Source organism: Varanus komodoensis, unplaced genomic scaffold, assembly GCF_004798865.1.
Source record: "Varanus komodoensis strain SLA01 unplaced genomic scaffold, ASM479886v1 scaffold3, whole genome shotgun sequence".
In the NCBI taxonomy this organism is placed as follows: Eukaryota; Metazoa; Chordata; class Lepidosauria; order Squamata; family Varanidae; genus Varanus; species Varanus komodoensis.
In genome coordinates this window covers 15,236,861-15,258,303 of record NW_025335761.1, presented here as the reverse complement: position 1 = coordinate 15,258,303, position 21,443 = coordinate 15,236,861, and the positions used below count along the sequence as shown (strand labels likewise).

General features: G+C 42.7%; 1 protein-coding gene across 6 annotated transcripts in view; it reads left to right on the top strand.

The window, feature by feature from the left end:
- ACTN1 (actinin alpha 1) overlaps positions 1–17,456 on the top strand; it is a 112,336-nt gene extending 94,880 nt beyond the window's left edge. For 2 of the 6 annotated variants that reach the window (XM_044436932.1, XM_044436931.1), the window contains exons 14-21: positions 1,198–1,338; positions 3,641–3,823; positions 4,623–4,757; positions 7,134–7,313; positions 8,694–8,840; positions 10,472–10,537; positions 12,921–13,079; positions 15,936–17,456. In XM_044436932.1, the coding sequence (XP_044292867.1) occupies positions 1,198–1,338; positions 3,641–3,823; positions 4,623–4,757; positions 7,134–7,313; positions 8,694–8,840; positions 10,472–10,537; positions 12,921–13,079; positions 15,936–16,094 (1,170 nt within the window). In that variant the 3' untranslated portion in view covers positions 16,095–17,456. Of the gene's footprint in view, positions 1–1,197; positions 1,339–3,640; positions 3,824–4,622; positions 4,758–7,133; positions 7,314–8,693; positions 8,841–9,880; positions 9,962–10,471; positions 10,538–12,920; positions 13,080–15,935 lie in introns of all 6 variants that reach the window. The other 4 variants (XM_044436930.1, XM_044436929.1, XM_044436934.1 and 1 more) reach the window with 3 other exon arrangements.
- Positions 17,457–21,443: the final 3,987 nt, after the last annotated feature.

Sequence of the window (21,443 nt, the reverse complement as noted above, 5' to 3'; positions counted from 1 at the left end):
GGCTGTAACAGGGCCTCTGTGAGACAGTCTTTAAAGAGTGTTGAACAGTTGCAGCCAGTTCAGAACATGGGAGCAAGATGTGCCAGGTGCATTTCTAGGCCCAATTAAAGTGCTGGTTTTGGTCTTTAAAGGTCTTTGTCACTGAGGACCAAGGTAGCTGAAAGGACTCCTGTCTTTGTATATGCCTACCTGTACACTTAGATCTTCTGTTGAGGATCTCATGAAAGTGCCCTCGTCATCTAAAGTAAGGTGGGAGGGCTTTTACAGTGGTGGAACCCCAATTATGGAATACTTTGCCTGAAGAATGCCTTTTGGCACCTACTGCATTGGCTTTGGTTGATGCCAAGCAAACCCCTTTTTATTTTTTCAGGCTTTTAAAAACACTTAGGTTTGGGCTTCATGATTTGTGACTCTTCAGTTCTGTTTTACTTGTATTTTCATAGTTTGGGTATTTTTTTCTATGATGATAATGATGGTTATATTTATATTACATATACCTCTCACAAGGAATCCAAGGCAGCTTTTATGTTAAGCTGGGAATTTCTATTGAACGATGTTAATGTCTACATGATATAAATAAGAATGAACTATGTTCCAGAAATTAGATATAAAAACTTATCACAATATTTTTATCATGATTCACATTGCTGATTATTTATTCCATTTATATCCTACCCTTCCCTAATGGAACTTGGTGGTGCACCCAGTTCTCCTCTTTTAATCTTCATAACAACCCTGTAAAGTAGACTAGGCTGGGTGGTGGTGATTGGTCCACTGAACTTTGTGGCTGAGTAGGCATTTCAACACTGGTCTCTTAAGCTGTAGGCTGATGCTCTTCCCCCTGCACTGGGCCAGCTTATTAAGATGCCCTACAGAATCAGAATTATTCAAACTCTGATTATTTGTGTCTTTGTTGTCTGATTGCAATTCTGATTGCAATTTCTGATTGCAATTTCCAATTCTTATTTTTCTGTTTTTTAATACCCTGTGAACTATCTGGAACTATGCATTTCATTATCTTGAACGCCCTTTCTCTGGGTCTCTTAATTACAGTATCTTTTAATGAAAACACTAGGATAAAGAACAGCTAGGACATGAAGAGAGGAAATAAGGTTGTGTTTTAAAGATTACAAAGCAAAGTTCAGGATGTGATGCCTATGTTCTTGTCTGGCTTCCTCTTTTTCTGGGGAATTTCAGAGAACAGAAAAATTGCTGGAGACAATTGACCAGCTGTATCTGGAATATGCCAAACGAGCCGCTCCTTTCAATAACTGGATGGAGGGAGCCATGGAGGATCTTCAGGACACCTTCATAGTCCATACCATTGAAGAAATCCAGGTATGGATGATTTGCTCTTGCACTGGACCAGCAGGCTTTGCCTTGTGGCTGCAGCTGGTATGATGTTCGGGGTATTCAACCTCAACAGAGTCTAATACTTCCTGTAGGAGTTTGATCAGAATCAAGCTGTAGCAAAGCAAGCACCTACACTTTTCTGAAGACTTAAAAAAAGTGTCACTGAACACAATTGCATGGACTTTCATATGCAACTTTCAGACATACTTCCATATATAAATCCCCGAAGCCGCTTTTGCTATGCAGTTTTGAGTTGAGAACTGCTTCACAAAATCTGGAGAAGAGTTTGGTCTAAGGGATCACCATGTTCTGGCCCACATATTAGTTCAGTAAATGGGAATTAAATAGTGGAGATCTGTTCCTAATGATCTCCCATTCTTTGAAGATCAACATTGTGCTTTGTCCTTACCTTTGACTCAGGTTGAACTGCACATTATGCATAATGTGTAACATGCAACTTCATCTGGTGTATAATTTGAATTCAGTTTCAGCCACGGGAGAGGGCAGATTGTTACTGGGATTGCAGTGGAGAGGGGACTTTTCTACCCTCCCTGGTTGTCCCCCCCACCCTCAAGCCTGTCCCCCACTTCCACTAGTGCATCAAAGAAATTCCCATTCATGCCACTGGGAATGTGCTTGCCTAACCAAATAGACATGAGGGGGGAGTTTTCAGCAGGAAAAAGCCTTCCTTCTCCATTTGCTAAGTTCCCAGCCAGCATCAGTCCCTGCTCCATCCCTAATGTACCCACACAGAGAAGTAATTCATTAAAGGAAATCAACGAACTTCAGGAATGTCACACGAAGGGTGTAATCCTGCGCATGTTTGAAAGAAATATTTCCCACAACTCCCAGCATGCTCCAACCAATGGGCAGTGGATGAGGAAAGGGGGATGGAAAGGGACAGGGTCTTTCTGGGGTTCCCTCTGGATTTCATTGGGCCCCTGGAAAACCAGATTTGGCCCCTGGGCCTGAGGTTCTGCGCCCCAGATTTAACGTACGCTTGCCTTTTAATGGCTGGCTGGCTGCAGATCTGCTGCAGGCTCAGTGGCACAAGCAGAGCTGTGCCTTTTAGGAGCATTACTCTTCAGAAGAGGCCACAGTACGTGTGTTGTGGGCCAACTTGGGCTTGAGAGGCTCAGCTTGCAAGTTTGGCATGCAGGATTCCAGGCGACAGTGACACACGCGCTGGTAACTTACCGATTAGATTTCTGTAACGCGCTCTACGTGGGGCTACCCTTGAAGATGGTCCAGATACTTCAGTTGGTTCAGAATAGAGCTGCCAGGTTGCTGACGGGGACTGGGCGTTGTTCTCATATAACCCCAGTTCTCCGTCAGCTCCACTGGCTTCCGATTGAAGTCCGGGCCCAATTCAAGGTTTTGGTTATGACCTATAAAGCCCTAAATGACTTGGGACCTGGATATCTAAAGGAACGCTTGCGCCCATATATGCCCTCCCGCCCCTTGAGATCAGCAACGGATGCCCTTCTCCGGGAACCCTCCGTGAATGATATTAGGAGGGTGAGTACCCAGAGGAGGGCTTTCTCTGCAGTGGCGCCCCATCTATGGAATGCGCTCCCCAGAGAGGTCTGCCTGGCGCCCTCGTTGTTTGTTTTTCGGCGCCAGGCTAAGACCTTTTTATTTAAAACTTATTTGAATTGCTAAATTATTGAATTAATTAGGATTTTAAAGTTAGCCGAGAATGCACCAGGGGTTTTTAAATGTTTTTTTTTCTTTTAAATTATTATATTATTATTTAGGTATGTTTTTATGTATTTTTGTGAGCCGCCCCGAGGCTTTGTTGTGATGGGGGCGGCATAGAAATGTTTTAAATAAATAAATAAAATTTTCCTAGGATGAATATATGGTAGGATTACTTTCATCACATGAGCAGTTGTGCGCGTTTGGTTTAAACGGAGAAATCTCCATCACTATTTCAAAACGAATGCATTCTTCATCCTCACCCTTAACTGACATAAAAGCCAGTCTCCAGGAATGTTTTTAAAAAGGGTTTGCAGTCTTGTCTTAAAATGTTTCTAGCAGGTTCTGCAACAGTGATTTCTAGAAAGCTGCCTTTGCTGCTCAGTTCAATTTCCACTGCCCTAGCCCAGCTGCACAAAGCTCTAAAATTCCAGCCTATGGAAGCAGCTCTTTCCATGCCATACAGTGCACTCCTTAAGTTGCTCTACTTTTCTGCTTCAGGCACAGCATTTTCATACTATCCTGGTCTTTCTGATACATCATTGCCAAAAGGGTCACCTTTCTTTTTGACTTACTCTCCTTCACTCAGGGACTGACCACAGCCCACGAACAGTTCAAAGCCACCCTGCCAGATGCTGACAAGGAGCGACAGGCCATCCTGGGAATCCACAACGAAGTGTCCAAAATAGTGCAGACCTATCATGTCAATATGGCAGGAACCAACCCCTACACCACCATCACACCACAGGAAATCAACGGCAAATGGGACCATGTGAGTTGCTTTCCTGATTATTCCTGTAGGTGGGAAGACGTAAGGACATTTTGGCTTTCTGGCAAGCTCTTAGCAGCTCGATCCCATGCGTGTTTACTCAGCAGCAAAGCTTGCTAAGTTCAGTAGGCCTTCCTCTGAAGGAAACACAGGATTGTAGCCACTGTGCAAATTCTCTTGGAGGCATGTTTGCCAATTATTCTCAGCCAAGCAATCCACAGTACAGAGTAGCCTTCCTTAACATACCTGCCTTCCAGATATGTTGGACGATTCTCAGCATTCCCCACACAGCATCCAACACACCTGGAGTGCACCAGCTTGGGGAAGGACGGTATAGATGATAAATCTAATTCTGTGTTTAATTTTATTCTTGTCCTATGTAAACCAGAAGTATTTATTAAGAGGCCTGGCAAATCATGTCACTAGAGCTCCTGCAGAGCAAAAATAAGTTCTTCAAGTACAGAGTTGTTTGGATCCCATCTGTGTGATCCATCATCTGAGGCTGCTGCAAAGGACGGAATATAAATGTTTTAATTAAATTAAATAAAAATTAAATCATACCTTCGTTTGACCTGTTGAATTTTCTAGTGTTGCCTCATTGGCTAATAAATGTACAGGTTTGATTAGTCTTTATGGATTTCAATCCAGTTCAGGTGAAAAATCCAGTTGTAGTGGATGCTTGTGCAGAAGAGTGCCAGATTTCATTTTCAATTAACTATGTATAAAACTGCTTCACCAGCTACAGAATGCATTGTGCTTGTTAATGCTTAACATTGCTGGTGCTTCTGTCTTTTTGCCAAAGGTGAGACAGCTTGTTCCCAGGAGGGATCAGGCCCTGATGGAAGAACACGCACGCCAGCAGCACAATGAGAGACTCCGCAAGCAGTTTGGAGCTCAAGCCAATGTAATCGGGCCCTGGATCCAAACCAAGATGGAGGTAAAGTCTTGTTGATACAGGAGTTGATGTTTTTCCATGGAAGGGTCTCCTATTATGCATTGTTGTTTCATGCATCCAAAAAACAGTGAAAGAGTACATGCAAAAGCAAAAAAGAGGGGAATCCTGGACTGCTTCTGCACTAGGTATTTACTGCTGAATTGCTGAATAAACAATGCAGTCCCTAAACTGTCACCTCCAACAAGTGCATCGGGAAAGGAAAAGGGGGTGGGGAGCATGAGAGAGCTGGCATCATCCTGGACCGGACTGTGGAAAGAAAAGCTTTAATTGAGGATTAGAGAGATTCATGAAGAATAAGGCTATCTGTAGCTACTAGTCACAGAGGCTGTATGTTATCTTGGCAGCATGCCCCTTCAGAAGAGTTGCTGGGGAGCATGAGCGGGAGGGCTCTCTTGCACGTGTCCTGTTGGAGGGCTTCCCATAGACAGCTGGTTAGTTGCTGTGGACACAGAGCGCCAGCTAGATGGGCTTTGGGCTGACTGGACCAGCACAACTCTTCCTGTGTGAAGATGAAGTGCTTTATCGGGTGCAAGATGGAATTGCTGCTGTGGTCTCACTTCCAGCTTACAACACAAGAGGAATGTCTCAGCAGAAGGTGGGAATGGAAAGGCCACTCTAGTCTGGAAGTACCCCTGTTGTTTAACCTCTCTCTTTCATTCTCTTTCCATAAAGTTGGTAGGTGCTGCATTCATATTTTGTTTGAGATACTCTGTTGCCAGCACCTCAAACTTGACCCAATTTATATTTGATTTTGGCTAAATTCCATTTTGAAGCACCACTTCCTTGAGACTTCTTATAATAAAATATTGTCACAGAGTTAATGGAGTGCATCTGAAAAAAGTTGACTAATGTGTACACCATCAGTATAGCTTTCCCATCTGTACTGAAGCCAAGGTGATATTAGACACTGATATAAGACTCTTGTGGGTTAATTAACCCTCAAGGCGCTACAGTGTGCCCCGTTACCTTCATGAATATGCAATCCCTGACTGGGATTATACGAGGATTAAAGAACTCTTACATAACCTTCCAACAGACCATGGCTTATTCGAGTTAATCCCTGTTGGCCACATCCATGTGCATAAGATGTATCATATTTAATAACGAGATACACTGTAAATGCATATTCATAATGGCAATCAGCATGCAGCACAGCTCTTCAGGGGTTAATTGACCCATGAAGGGCGGCTCTGTTCTCTGTAGTGGATCAGCATCCATTGTTATCAGGAGTTGACAGCAGGGTCCATTCATCCTGAATTATGTGTTAGTCTCATCAATTATGGCTACATTCCATAATGTTCCTAATAATTTGTAATGGCTTGGACAACAATCTCCTGCTATATTTTGGTTAGATATCTTTTTGCTGCAATTGAATGACTGTTGCAATTAATTCTTAATCTTCACATCTTAGTATCTACCATATAACCTAGCATCAGACATTCAGGTGCAGGTGCTTTTGGCTCTGCTATTATCCAATTTTAAGACCCGATTCAGACCAAAATGATGTCAACTTGGGACTTTGCCACTGCACCACCAACAAAAATAAAACAATTAAAATTGTGTTTTGTGTGACGACAGCCACCCACTGTGGAAATTTTAAATGGATAAATTTAGAATTCAATGGTTTCTAGGTAGGGAGTGGCAAGTCTGCATCTGTGGGTGCAGGAATGCATGCTTGTGATTGGCTGCATGTTGCTTAGATCCCTGGTGTGTGTTTGAGAAGTGTGACTGAGGATTATTGACATGTGTCTTACAACCCCTTTGTGCTTTACATTTTTAGAGTGTACATGTTCAATATATATTCCATTTGAATGAACTGCAGATTGACTTTAAAAAAAACTAGCTGCAGCTGCACACCACACATGCTCATGATGCAAAGGCAGCTGTGCCTCGGAGTCTGTTTTTGAAGTGCATCTTCAGTGTGGGTGCGTACAAGAGGAGACTCTGCTAATCATGGTGTAGACAGGTTTCAAAAAATATGCAGCTAATTCAGGTGGTACCAGGTTTACCAGTTCTGTAATGTGTACTCACTGAATTCAGCCCTAATTTGGATGATGGAATCAATTGTACTAAAAAGGAAACAAAAATATGTTCTGGAAGCTAACACAGCGAGACGTGCCTTCAGCTGTTGTTAAAATATTTAACTCAGTGGAGCTAGAGGGATTTATGCCAACAACAAGAGTCTAACCAAGCTCTGTTTACTGCTCCTCTGAATAGCCTCCAAGCAGGGCTCTGTTCTCTCGGGATTACAAGGCCTGTGGTTAAAGCATTTTAGCCCATTTAGGAAACACTTGCAGGCAAATAGTGTGCATGTTGGAACTTGTCACTCATCTGCCCATTTCCTTTGGGCTCATGTAGGAGATTGGCCGCATCTCCATAGAGATGCACGGGACTCTGGAGGACCAGCTCAATCACCTGCGGCAGTATGAGAAGAGCATCGTCAACTACAAGCCAAAGATTGATCAGCTAGAGGGAGATCACCAGCAGATTCAGGAGGCACTCATCTTTGACAATAAGCACACCAACTATACCATGGAGGTAAAGGCATTGGGAAGTCTGTGGGAATGCAGCACGTCATGCGAACGAAGGGCTAGCACCAAACTTTGGCTACCAGGAGCTTTCTCATGCCATTCAACCCTGCTCTTGATCAACACTTGTAGAAGGGTGACAAATCCGCAACACTGGCTTGCTGTGCCATGGTGTACAGATATTCACATGTAGCACTTCTCACCTCTGCTGTAGTGCAGGCCAGTGGGACGCCCAGCCAGAGCACCTTGTCAGTGTTCTGCTACCAAGTTTGAGAATGATCCCTCTTAGCCTGAGGCCCATACTTTGCAACCGAGATGAAAATTAAGTCTTGGCTGTTGTTAAGGGGGAACACCATTTGGATTTGATGTGGCATGCCCAATGCTTTATGGGATAAACGCCTGAGGCAAAAGCCTACAGAGAGTCACAGACCAGCCTGTGGAGGCCATGCTCTTGTGGCCATGCAGTAGAGAGGCTGTGCTGGCCATTAAGTCCTTAACAAGAGGCCTTTTTTTATAGAAACAGTTGCTTATTTTCACTGTTGAAGGAACAGGCTGACGTTACTTCAAACTCATAGTCTTGCTTGTTATTACTCTAAAGTAAGAGTGCCCCCAGTATAGATCAGTACCTCAGCCATGGAAAGGGAGATGTAATCCTTCCTCATACATACAAATTGCCCCCAGCCACAAAGCCCCCAAAAGACCCCAATGGGAGGGAGGGATGGTTGTTTTTTTCACAGCCTCTAATTGCTAGCTGGGGGTAGGATGGATTTACTAGTGTGAAGGGAGAATTACACCTTTTTTCCCCAAAGGTTATAGTTCCTGTCTGGATTAGGTGACCCCGTGCTTTTGTCGATATGTGCCATCAAGTTGTCTCCAACTTATGGGAACCTTTGAATGAAAGCCTTCCAAAATGTCTTATCAATGACAGCCCTTCAGCTCTTCCAAATTCAGTCCTTGATGGGGTCAATCCATCTCATATTTGGTCTTTTCTTCTGCTGCTTTTGACTTTCCCTAGTATGATTGTCTTCTTCAAAGAGTCTTGCCTTCTTATGATATCCCCAAAGTACAAAAGTCTCAGTTTTGTCATTTTTTCTTCTAAAGAAAACTCTGGCTTGATTTGATCCGGGGCCTACTTGTTGGTCTTCTGGTCAGTTCAGGGTATTCACAAAGGTCTCTTCCAGAGAGCATGTTTCAAGTGCATTAACCCTGTGCTTACCTGTGTGTAAAAAAAGCTGAGAGCTATGCCCTCTGCTTGTAACTTGTAATATATTTAATGTAACTTGTAATATATTTCAAATATAGAATTACTTGGACTGAATTTGAATTAGACTTCAAATGCTACATCTCAGCTTTAGGTGCCTGAAAAAACATCTTCCCTTTTCTCCTTCAGCACATCCGAGTGGGTTGGGAGCAGCTCCTCACAACTATTGCTAGAACTATCAATGAAGTAGAAAACCAGATTCTGACCCGAGATGCCAAAGGAATCAGCCAGGAACAGATGAATGAATTCCGTGCCTCCTTCAATCACTTTGACAGGGTAAGGGTGGAATTAGTAATACCCGGACCAAAAGTAAATAGGGGTGGGACTAAAGGCAAAAGGGGTGTGGCCACTTGGCAAACTCCTGAGGGCCAGATTTGGTTCTGAGATTCTGCGCTTCTACTTTACATGGAACAGCCCCCAGCTCAAGCCACTCATGATACTGTATTCAGCTACCATTCAAGGGAAAAGAACTGGCGACCCGGACTGGCTGTACAAACTGAATTCAGTTCAGGAGCTAACAGTGTGCAACTTTTAAGTGTGCTGTGCTGAGCCTTCTGTCTCACCTGCATTTTAATGTAGCTTATATTCACTATGCATTTTTGCCCTTTTTTGCCATTTAGAAGTGACCAGGGACAAACTACTCTTGTATTGCGTCTGTGGGGGTGTCCCTAAGTTAAAGGCGGCAGCATACTTTTCAGTGTTGAGAGCTTCAAGCAGCAGTTATAGTTCTGTTGCATATATAAACTTTTGACTTTAAATGACTGCATGTGACTGAGATGTGGTTATTTATAAACTACATCCAACGCCATCTTGCAAATCCATTGCTTCACAAGAAAGTGCAGTTTATTTTAATCTCAATTGATTTTATTCTTGCTTTGGTAGCAGGATTTTTCAAATGCGTCTCTGCCATTTGAGCCATGTGGCAATGCTAAACTGACTGAAGAATATATAAATGACTTATTAGAGGAGGGGGGCCTGAAGGAATGTGGTTTTCAAAGCTCGCTGCTAGCAGTAGTTGATCTGCAAACATTTGGTTGGACCTTGCCATGTTTTGTGAGAAAAGTGCCTTTTTAAAAGCATTAGCACAATCTGAGTTGTCAGTGTAATATCTAACTTTGTGCACTTTTTATCCCCTGTCTCTGTCTGCATGGCATTCTCCACTCCCCACCCCATATCTTTCCTCATTCACTGCATGGTACACCTCACTTTATTCCACCTTCCCTTGCCATTTCCTCCTTTGGTTCTTTCCCTCGTCTCATACCACCACTCCCCCACTGGCACTGCATGTCCTGCTGCCTGGCTCACTGCGTAACCAGGACCACTCCGGCACACTTGGCCCTGAGGAATTCAAAGCCTGCCTCATCAGCTTGGGTTACGATATTGGAAACGATGCACAGGTACAGAATGCTAGAGGGGAACGCCTGGATATTGAACGATAAGGAAATAATGTATTTCTTCCCTCTCTTTTTTGTTTCAATCCATCTGTTGTCAATATTCTTATATTTTGTTGCACATATTTCCTTGTACCATTGTGTGTTTTATCACAATCCCATTCTTTGCTTTCTTTTTGCTTTTTAAAATCTGTACATTTTGTTCTCTGTTGAACATCCCACTTGCCCAATTCCCTAAACTCTTTCTGCCTTGGTTTCCCTCATCCATTTTTAATTTTTTATATCTCCATACCATTTTGTTCTTGCCTATATTTTTGTTTTCGTCTTTCTGTGAAATGTAACCATCTCTTTCTCAAACCATTTAAATGTTTGTTTCATTGTTCTATACCCTTGCCTTCTGATCCTCTTTCATGCAAATTCATTCTTTGTCACATCTTCCATGATTTCATCTCTTCTTGGACTGCTTTCCATATCTATCTCTCTTTTATTTCTCCATCCTTGAATTACGCTTTGTAGAAGAAGACTGGCATGATGGATAGCGAAGATTTCCGCACCTACCTTATCTCCATTGGTTACAATATGGTAATCTATCTATCACTTCTATTTACAGTGGTATATTAGGCCCTTAAAAAGGGAAAGGCATACATCTAGTAAGGTAAAGTTATATCAGCCCCATGATTTTCACACATTAAAAGCTGTGTAGTTTAAAATCATTATTTTGCAGTTGTACATGGAAGGGAATCAATGACATACATGTTTACAAATTGGATTCATTTGATGTGAAGTATATTTTGGAAGAAGACACAGGAATTGATTTCTGAATCAATTCCTCTGGGGAGCTACATGACTATCCTTATAATTTAGCTAATAAAACAAAACTATACAATGGCCTTTTCCCATGGTCCATCTTTTTGGCATTTTTTTTACTAATCTGTGCGATGTATACAACTTCCTTTCAAGGCTGTGATTCTACTGTAGGAATATTTCATTTTCCTAGCATTTACACTGTCAGATTTAATTCTTAAAGTTAATTGTGTTCATTTTTGCCAATAATGGCAGTCAAGGTAGCTTACACAAATCCATAAAAACAGGTGGATTTGTTTGCAATAAAATCCCATTGCAAAATCAGAAAAACATCAAACAAATAAGCACCATATTAATTCTGAAACTAGGTCTGGTGTTAATGCAAAAGCCATGAGCATCTTGTGAATATTTTCAGTGGCGCAGCAGGGAAGAGCAACACACCTCCTCCAACTTTGCATGCCTTCCCTTTCTTGTGAATGATTTAGATAAAAAGAAAAGATAGTTGGGAGTGCCAAAAACAACAGATGTGGTCAGCCAGCCATAGGCCTAGATAAGGATAGTGGAGAAAAAAGAAGCTGCAGGAAGGAGGGAAGATAATGGAGTAGAGCATCTGCTGAGAGGATTGAAAGTTGGAGAAAGGGGAAGAGGGCAACACCTGACATTGCTTGGCTACTGTGAGGTCACAGAATGCTCTGGAGAGTTCTACACACAGTTGTTGGAAGGTGGAAAGAGAGGGAAGGAGGGCTAAATTTCACATGCTCAGCCGGTTCATGACATGTTTTAGAGTTATGCAAGAATTGTTCAGTCCTTAAATAACCCCTGCTGGCAGGGTTCCTACAACATGATAACACACAGCTACCCCTACATGGGGGTTGCATATTTATAATGGTGCTGCAGGTTGTCGCAGATAAATTAACTCACAGCAGAAAGATGTGTTGAGTGGACTGGCCCACTCTCTGCTTCCTTGCAGTCATTTTTGTCTCCTGGTGACAAGCATCGTTCTGTGAAAGCGAAGCGAAGCAAAGCACCTTTGTACATACGTCTGCAACTTTCTTGGTCAGGAAGAGAGATGCCAGAGGGGAATAATGTATTTGGAATCAATACATTACCACAACCCACCCTGGTCATTTTTGGTTTCAGCTTCGGCTCACATTTATTTTATAAGAGCATTAATTGCTAAAACCTTACGGTTGAGCCATTAGGATCAAAATAGCAGGAATGGTGTCAGCATTGGTCTATGCTTGAGAATACCTGCACCTGCAATATAGATGCCTTTGACTTCCATTTACGGCTCTCCTGTCATGATCAGAGACAGCCTCTGTTTTGGGGACAATGCTGAGAATACCACTGACAAACATTTGGGGTTTGACTTCCTTACACCACACGCTGCTGTCCCCACCCTTCCCTTCAGAGGCATTGCAGTGATTCCAATTTATTCTTGTGCTTTTAACTCCTATCATGCCCAGCAGCAGGCCAGTGGGAATGATAGGAGTTGTCATCCAACACATCTGGAGGGTGTTAGGTTGGGGAAGGATGCTTGTTGGGAGAAAGAAGGATGGCAGTCTTGGACAGTCCTTCCCAGAGACCGATGGCTGTATTCCAGACAATTTGGAATCAGAAAGTAAAACACATTTCAGTGAGATTGGGGAAGATGGGCTATGTCAAGATTCTGAGATGCAGAAAGTGGAAGTGGTTGTCTCAGAGCCACGCACTTTGCTGAGCCAGTGGGAGCGGCCTTGGAGGATGAGGAATTCTCAGATGCAGACCAGCCCCACCTCCTATAGACACCATAACGGTCATCAGCAGGGGTGGGAGGCCCAACTGAATGAGTAGTAATGTGTGGAGAGGAGGTGTGCTTGCCTTTAGAGAGCCCCTCCTGAGGGAATGGGGCCCCAGCATGTTCATAAGGAGAGTTCCTGGAGGTAAACACAAGAATGGGTTCAACAAACTGCTCTGTGCATGCCCAGAGATCCGTTCTGTGTGATTTGTATTTAGGAGCAATAAAGAAGGTTTGCAGGGAAAACAGTCTGTGGCTGGTGACTGTTTGAAAGAGGAACCTTGGCTCATGACAATGCCCTAGGGAATAGTTTGCTGGTGTAAATACATTATATTTGATCCTTTCCTGCTGCCAGTGGATTGATATGTTACTCTTACTGCCCAGGGTGAAGCAGAGTTTGCTCGAATCATGAGCATTGTAGATCCCAACCGTATTGGAGTAGTGACATTCCAGGCCTTCATTGACTTCATGTCCCGAGAAACAGCAGACACTGATACAGCTGACCAAGTCATGGCCTCCTTCAAGATCCTGGCTGGAGATAAAGTGAGTTGACTTGAATGGGGTGCATGCAGCCTTAGAAGAAAATAGAACATTGATTTCAGGTTGTTGGAAACAGAGAGAGAGGAAAGTGGCTTTAGGAATGTTTTTACAAGATCATGGTGGTCATTCAGGCAAATCAAATCTGTGGGGGCTCCCTAATCTTGCAGAACCCCCACAGAGCAAATTCTGTGAAGTAATTAAATATTTGAACATTTGTATTAGCAGTCAGATTTATATAGACTTCTTCCATCTGCCAATATCTCGCCCTTACTTTGATGGGGAGCAGGAAGCATGTTTGGTGGAACTGGAGCCCTAATGGAGGCCCTGAATGCCTCCGTGCCTGCTGTATTCATGGGTAAGAACGGCCTTATGTGCCATCTCTGGTAGACAGGTGGGGGTAGGAGTCAAATAAATAAATAAATGCAAGGCTACTCACACTGCTGTGAATCTGAACAACTGAGTGAAATGTTTATGTGCAGAGGCATCCAAGACTGGCACTTGCCCTGCCTATGAATCCCTTTATTTGTGATGCATCCGTGACATACGATGCATCCATTCTGCTGTCATAGAGGCTCCTGGCATCTTCAGCAGTTGCGGCAAAAGTGCCGAGGGCTAGGTCTGGGCAGGTATCTCAAACACATTGAGTTCATCGATTGCTGCATTGATGCTATGGCTACAAGGGCCTGCAAAACCTGCTGTAGATTCTGACAATCCACCTACTCCCTCCTCCAAATCACTGTCAGATTGGGCAAAGTGTGGCAAAAATCCTTATAGGGATTGGTTTAGCCTTCAGAGCAAGGGGATGGAATTATTCATGAGAGCTGATGCAGCACAGTGGTGAAGAGTCTAAGTGTTGAATTGAGAAAGCCCTGGTTTGAATTTTGCCTCTACTGTACACTCTTTGAGTTGGTTTGGGTAAGTAGCCACAGCTGGTTGTTATTTTGTCCAAACTCAGCCCAGTTTAACCATGATTATTTATTCTAGGCTTTGTTTTGCCTATGGTAGATTGCTGTGTTGTCCCAAGCATTGGCCCAGAGATGAGCCAAATTGTTTTTTTCCATGTTTACTTTGCCCTGACACTTGTCAGAAGGTGAGGTGTCTAGAGAAAGCAAAGGTACAAGTGATGCTTACTTACAAGAGGAGGATGGTGGGGTTTATACTCTTTCACAGGAAAAGCCTCATAATTTTCTGTTTTGCCCTGAAAGACTCAAGGTGATGCATAGTGGCTCTTCTTTTCTGGGACTCCAGCTGCTTGGAAGAGTACCTCTCACCCTCTTTTCAGGAACCCATTGCCCAGTCAGAACACCCATTGCCTGTCAAAAAGGTGTTTTGAAAGGACAATGGGTGCTTTTTATCAGGGAAACACGGCTGGAAGACTGAAGAACAGGGAGAAGTTGAGCTACCTGCGTCTGCTGTCTGCACTGTGGCTTGCTCTCAAAGCAGTTAACTAGCTGAGGCTTATTGCCAGGATGGGCTAGCACAGTGTATGAATCTGCCCACTAGGTAGTCTTTGGCAAGTCACACTTTTTTCAGTGTCAGTTGCCCTTTCTGCAATATGGGAATAACAATCCTGACTTAGTTTAGCTCTTGTAAGGATGGAACTAGATAATGCACGTGAAGCACTCTCAACATTTCGATGCACTATATGAACATTTTAAGTTCTTCATTGGTCGATATAGTTGACTATACTGCACTGTTGGTAAATAGATGCAACTAAAACCTAAAGCAGTGCTTATGTCCATACGTGCCCTCCCACCCCTTGAGACTGGTGGCAGGGGACCTTCTCCGGAGCCCTCCGTGAAGGACATTAGGAGGGTGAGTACCCGGAGGAGGGCCTTCTTTGTGGTGGCGCCCCACCTGTGGAATGCACTCCCCAGAGAGGTCTGCCTGGCACTGTCGTTATTTGCTTTTCGGCGCCAGGCCAAGACCTTTTTATTTAAACTTTATTTTAATTGTTAATATTATTTATTGATTTTAATAACTTTGGCCAGGATTTCTCCAATTTTATATTTAATTGTATTGATGATATTTATTTATGGTTGTAAGCCACCCCGAGGCTTTGGCGAATGGGGCGGAATATAAGTTTACTAACTAACTAACTAACTAACTAAATAAATAAATAATCTATTTGATACATGTGGTAAAAACACAGCAATATAGTTTGATACCTCCATCCAATGTGAAGTATTAACTGGAACCCAATGGCTTTCCTATCAGTTTCATAGCTGTATTTTTCATGTTCTTAAAGCAATGAAGGTCAAATATTTAAAGTATCCAGCTGCAGTGATTTGTTTCTCTCTAGTATTTCTAATCCACTCAGCCAGTAAAGGATCCCTTACAAGTATTAATAAGGAGCCAGTTTGCATTATCAAACAAGCCACAGTGGCTTATTTAATCCTACATGGCTTGGTTTGATTGTGTAAACCTATTCTGTCCCTGCCTTCACTCTCACCAGCTAGAAGATATAAAAGGAAACAGGTTTGGAAAGGAGGAGGGAAAAAAGCATCACTTAGGAACCAGTTGTTACCTTCAAAGTTTTAACAAATGGTCTGTCTAGCATAGGAATGTGGAAACAAGCACCTCCAGTAGTCCCTTCTCTGATTGCTGTACAGGGCCAGGTTGGCCTCCCTCTGATTGTGATCTTCCTGATGGGCAAGGAACGTAGCCTCCCAGTGGCTGATGGATTATGTGCTACAGATTATAAAAGATTCTGCACCCCTGTAGACATAGGAGGGCTTAAGCAAATTTTAACAAATCAAGCTGTGATACAGACAAGCAGACAAGTGCCATGCATATTAATACAACTGTCTGTCGCATCCGGTTAAACTGAAAAAGGATAATCCCTGTGTTTTCTTGCAGAATTATATCACTGTGGACGAATTAAGACGGGAACTGCCTCCCGATCAAGCTGAATATTGCATTGCTAGAATGGCACCTTACACTGGGCTGGATTCTGTACCAGGTGCCCTGGACTACATGTCTTTCTCTACAGCTCTCTATGGCGAAAGTGACCTTTAACTATCACCTGTCTATCCACCACACACCCTTACCCTCTTTCATCCTGGTGCACTTTTCTGTCTGTCTGCAAAGCGGGCTCTGATCTGCCTCCCCCACCCCCTTTCTGTGCCACTTCAGAGAACAGATTCCATGTGGGGGGAGGGAGGCAAAGGGAAGGATGTTGGAATGAAACAGTCTCTCTTACCCCTGAAAAATGATGGTTTATAAAATTATTTTCTGGGGTGGGGGGAGCTACATTTAAGCAAATGTATTTTATTATAGAAAAAAAGTATTTTTCTCCAAGATTGAAGCCTAAATAGAAAATTTTTAAAAGTATTACACGAAAAGCGTGCAGCATTTTTTTTCCTTATTCTTGTTGGTCAGACATAGGAAATGGGGTTCGATGTTGCATCCCATCCATATATACTGAAGTTCAGTCCTACTTCCTCTATCACAAGTCAACTTTTTCATCTTGTCTCTATTTCTTTATTGCATTTATTTTTAGAGGGGGAGGCATGCGAGAGCATGTATTGCTGGTTCACTCATTTCATGAAAATATTTTACAATAAAACTTTTTTGAAATTGCTGTGTTTTTTTAGGGAAAAATAATATACACGGCTCATGTTTTCATATTTAATTAAAATTACAATATGTCTACTATGTGTTGTTGCTGAAAGTTGTTTGGTTTCCAAATAACGGCGCTTGAGAGTTGGCATCTTGGATATTGCTTGTCACAGATGATATTAAAAAGATTCTTGTGATAACCAACCTAGCCGTCATTCCTTTGTCTAGTTGTGTAATTCTATTTCGCTATTACCATAAAGATTTTCCAGCACTTTTCAAAATACAATTAATACTTTGGGGGGTTTTGTATATTATTTTGATGTCCATGTTTTTATCAGTTTTCTTAAACACAAGACACCAAAGTACTTTCCTCCACCCCCTACCCTCTTTCTTTGAATTGTATTGATGTTTACTGTGTTGGTCTTACTGTTTCACATGAAGATAAACTGGCCATAACAAAATACCCTCTTGGACCAAATATGTTACAATAAAATAACCTCTGGAAATTACCACTTTTATTTTTTCCAGCAAAAGTATAGTTAATAATTAATTGTGCTGTCTTAGTTGACTTACACCCTGTTCTCATGCAAGTTTATTCAAAAATAAACCCCACTGCATTCACTGAGGCTTTTTCCTAGGCAAGTGTGCATAGAACTGCAGCCTTGATTTTAAAAATCTTATCTAACTTTCTCAGCTATCCTATTATCTTCAGCCCTAGGCATTGGAAGATACCATACTGAACCTGCTCCCCACCACATTGTACAAAATGGGGTTTAAAAGAATTGTTTACAAATACAATAAACTGTGTTTTTTGTTTGCCTTGGGCTTCTTTTCAGCTTTTGTATATGTTTTGCTCTTATATCCACATGTTTCTCCACAACTATAGTCATAGAAATATAATATTGAACAGTGGAGGGCTGCGGGGGGAGGGGGGTGGAAGATCTCCAAATAATAGTAAGAAGAATCCTGGGGATTTTAGGAAAGGAAGTGTCATAAAACACTAACACCAGGAGCACTGTTAAATATCTCTTTACAAACAAAAGGATGGGAAAGATATCAGAGGGAACCAGAGCTTTTCTCCAGTGCCCGTTTTCCCCCAAGAGCGTTTGAGCCTGTGTAGGCGATAGGGATTCTCACTGCAGTACTATAATTTAATTGTTGTTCCAAGAACAAGATTCCTATTTAGCAGTAACCTGAAAAATCACATGGGACATCTATGTTTTCCTTGTGTTTCCCAAATAGCACCATGTTGCCCACAAGAACTCGTCTTCAAGTACCCTTACTCCATTTAGTTTATTTTTTGTAGTACTGTTGGTTTATTATTTAACTGAAAGGTCCTTATAATATTGTATACAATTAATAAAGGAACAATAAAACAAAATTATTTTCCTTCCAGGGAAGATTAATGGTACATTTTAAAAACACCTGTGAGAAATGTGCTCCTTGAACACTTCTATCCATTTCTGCTCGTGGTAAGATATTTCTTTGGGCACTCAAAACTCCTACTTAGCTGAAAAAGGCAAAACTGACATTGACACCTCTTTCCTGCCTTATCTATACTTGAGAGGTTGAACTGCGGGCCAAATTTAGCTCTCCTGCCATTACAGTTGAGTTTTCCAGGATTCCTCAGGTTGCCATGCCCTCTTCTTCTAGACCCTACCCCTTTCTCCCCAGCTATGGACCAATTGGTGGCTATCTGGTTTTAGCACATTTTTCCTCATTCCAAAAAGGAGAAATTCTTTTCCTCAGGCTTAGCTACTAGCAATAAGAGTTTTAAGCAAAAATATGCTGGTGCTTTTGGCTGTACCTAGAAGAATCTCAGCTGACCAATGGTTGTTTTTGAGCCCACCTGTACACTTAAGGCAGCGTGCGCATTTCAGTTGGTTTATCCACCTAAGATGTGCACAGAGATGTTATCTCCAGGGTGGATTCGGTGAAGCTGTGCCTTTAGTGTTGTCACCACTATGTAGGTAAAACCAGAGTAGAGAACTGCTCTCCTGTCAGCTTGTTTCTTCCTCAGCGTGGTAGTGCCCCATATTGGTAGGCTGATGGTGAGGTTCAGGGTGCAAGAAGCCCAGACAGTTTACGAAAAGATGAGGCGTGGCCAGTCAAATAAGGAGACACAGACCAGAGTTAAGGGTTTATTTCCACTTACAACTCTGTCCACAGATACATGAGTAAAGTCCAAGTGCCTGACTCTGCCCCATCTCCAGCGTTTCTTTCCTGCTTCCATCCCAACCTGACCAGATTCTGCCCTGACTACACTCATTACCCCAAAATCCCGATTTACTCAGTTCTTTACTTCCCTATATAAATAAATGGATGCCAATTACGCCAGTTTTGAATAAAAGTTGTACGTGCACCTCTCTTCAGAAGAGCATGGCTTGCCCCCTCTTAAGACCCTTGGAATACATAGTCTCTGTCAGCCTGGAACCCATTACAGGACAGCATTTCAATGGCAGGGAAGAGAGAAGCAGGTACCATATTGGCCATTACTCTCCAGACTGGACAGGAAGGCCTGGTTCCATGAGAAAGTGCCATAAAACAAGGCAAGAGTATTGATCAATATTGTCAACAACAGATGGGATGTGTGGCCCTCCAGATATTGGTGGACTGCAATTCCCACAAACCCTAGTCAGGGTAAGCCATGGTTAGGGATGATGGGGTTGGCAGTCCAACATCTGGAAAGCAACTTATTCCTGGCCTACAATGATACTGCGGCAGCTATCTTCTGGTTTCAGACAAGACTGCTTCTCAGCTGTACCTGGATATGCCGGAGAATGAACCTGAGACCTCCAGCATGCACAGTAGGTGCTCTGTTACTAACCTGGGCATAGAAAAACAATGCTGCATAATCAGCAATTCCCAAAGCACCCGGCTGCACAGATGCTGGTGGGAGGACCAGCAGGTAACATTGGAGTCAGCCCCTGCTGCCAGAATTGCTGTGCACCAGCTTTACACAGCAAAATGTTGTCAGAGCTGCTTAATGTTACCATGGTCATGAAGGAGCTGCTTCCCAGTGGTTGGCCTTACCAGGGTGGGCTACTTGTGGCCCTCCAGAAGTTTTGCTGAGGGATGACAGAACTTACATGCCAAAGAAAGTCACACGGTCACACATTGCTCATTGCAGTTACCTGTGGACTATGCAGTTGGATGAAACAATAACTGGGTGTATCTCTTGGATCTTCTCGAAGCATCAGTCTTAGAACCACACCCAGAAGCCCAGCACCAGAGAATGCCTGGTTTCAGTTTCTCTAAAGAGACAAAGCTGCCTTTTGGCCACTAGATGGCAACAATATAAATACCTCTTTCCACTCCATTGTGTGTATCGATAGTCTATGGCAGGGCCCATGTGACTCAGGTGACCTTTATGGTTACTTCACATGCCTGTGTAAAGTCACTTGCATAATTTGTCCAGTGTGAGCCTGCCTCATAGCTTACAGTATTCTGGAGAAAACCAGCTCAAAAGCACTCAATATGCAGAATACACTCTTTTTGGAAGGTCAAGTTTCACAGACCAAATAGAGATCTAAAGTGCTCCTTTTAAAACAAAACATTGCATAGCCTTCTGATCAAGTCTATATTGCATATCAGTTTACTGATGTGGAGAAGTTCATAAGGCTGTGTGCCAAGTGTGCTTTTAAATACATAATTAGGCACATGTTGTTCTCAGCTTTGACCTGGCAAACACACAAAGTTTATACCAGCAGTAGATAGTGGGTAATTCTGCAGATCTCTGGAAGAGTCACAGTAGACTACAAAGAATTTTTGGCTACAAATTATGTAACAGTGCTGGAGTGGGGCTCCGGAGATCCAGGTTCAAGACCCAACTTGATCATGAAACTCACTTGGTGCTTTGGACCAGTCACTGACCTTCAAGTTGGCGGTGAGGATTACAGCTGTAAGAATTAATTGGAAGACCATGTGCATGACCTTAGGTTCCTTACAAGACGACAAAAGACAGGATATAAATGTCACAAGAAAAATAATTTTTAAAAACCAATAGCATAAATAATTTGACTCCCCTCTTGCTTTGAGTTGTACTTCTGAAATGAAGAAAGATTCTGATAACAGAGAGCTCACCCCTACTTGTGAAATGGGATGTATGGACAGGGAAAAGGGATGCATCTCAGTTTGGGGGGGAAATATCTCAAGCAGAAAGGGTCAAGAAGTGGGTGGTAACAGGAGGAGAGGCACGTGTGGAGAAAAGTCTGCTAATCCAGGTGGATCAGATGCAAGAGAGATTATGAAGGGCTCCTCTGTCTTTATTTCAGCAAGGGCCCATCTACAGTAAGGGAATGAGACAAATGGCCTCCTTGAAATTTGGGATGCCACATGAAAAATCAGGGCTCCAGCCTCTGGTGCTGAATCAGCGAGCACTCCAGACTTCGCACTTCTTTAGGGAGAATGTGTCCTCTCAGGACAAAATGAGTGAAAGCACTATCATGATATGGCTGCCGAAAGCCTGACACTGTAAGAACAGCTTTAAACTTAAGGTGGGATCCTGATCTCATTGGGAAACCATGTTGCACATCCCCACACACACTTTAGATGTGCTAATGTATGCCTGTCCTGAAACTTGTTCTTTTTGTGTCTTTTGTCTTAATCCATTCAACCCTTTTTGTTTTACACTCATGTGCCTCTAGCAAACTGCCTACATGATCCCCCACCCTCCCCCAAAAATGTGTATGTAACTTATAGATTATAAAAGCCTTCTTTACAGACTCCATCTCCATAGTACCTTCAAGGGCTACCTACATTGTGCATGTAAGTCCTGCTTGTCTGAATGAACTATAGACGTTCCTT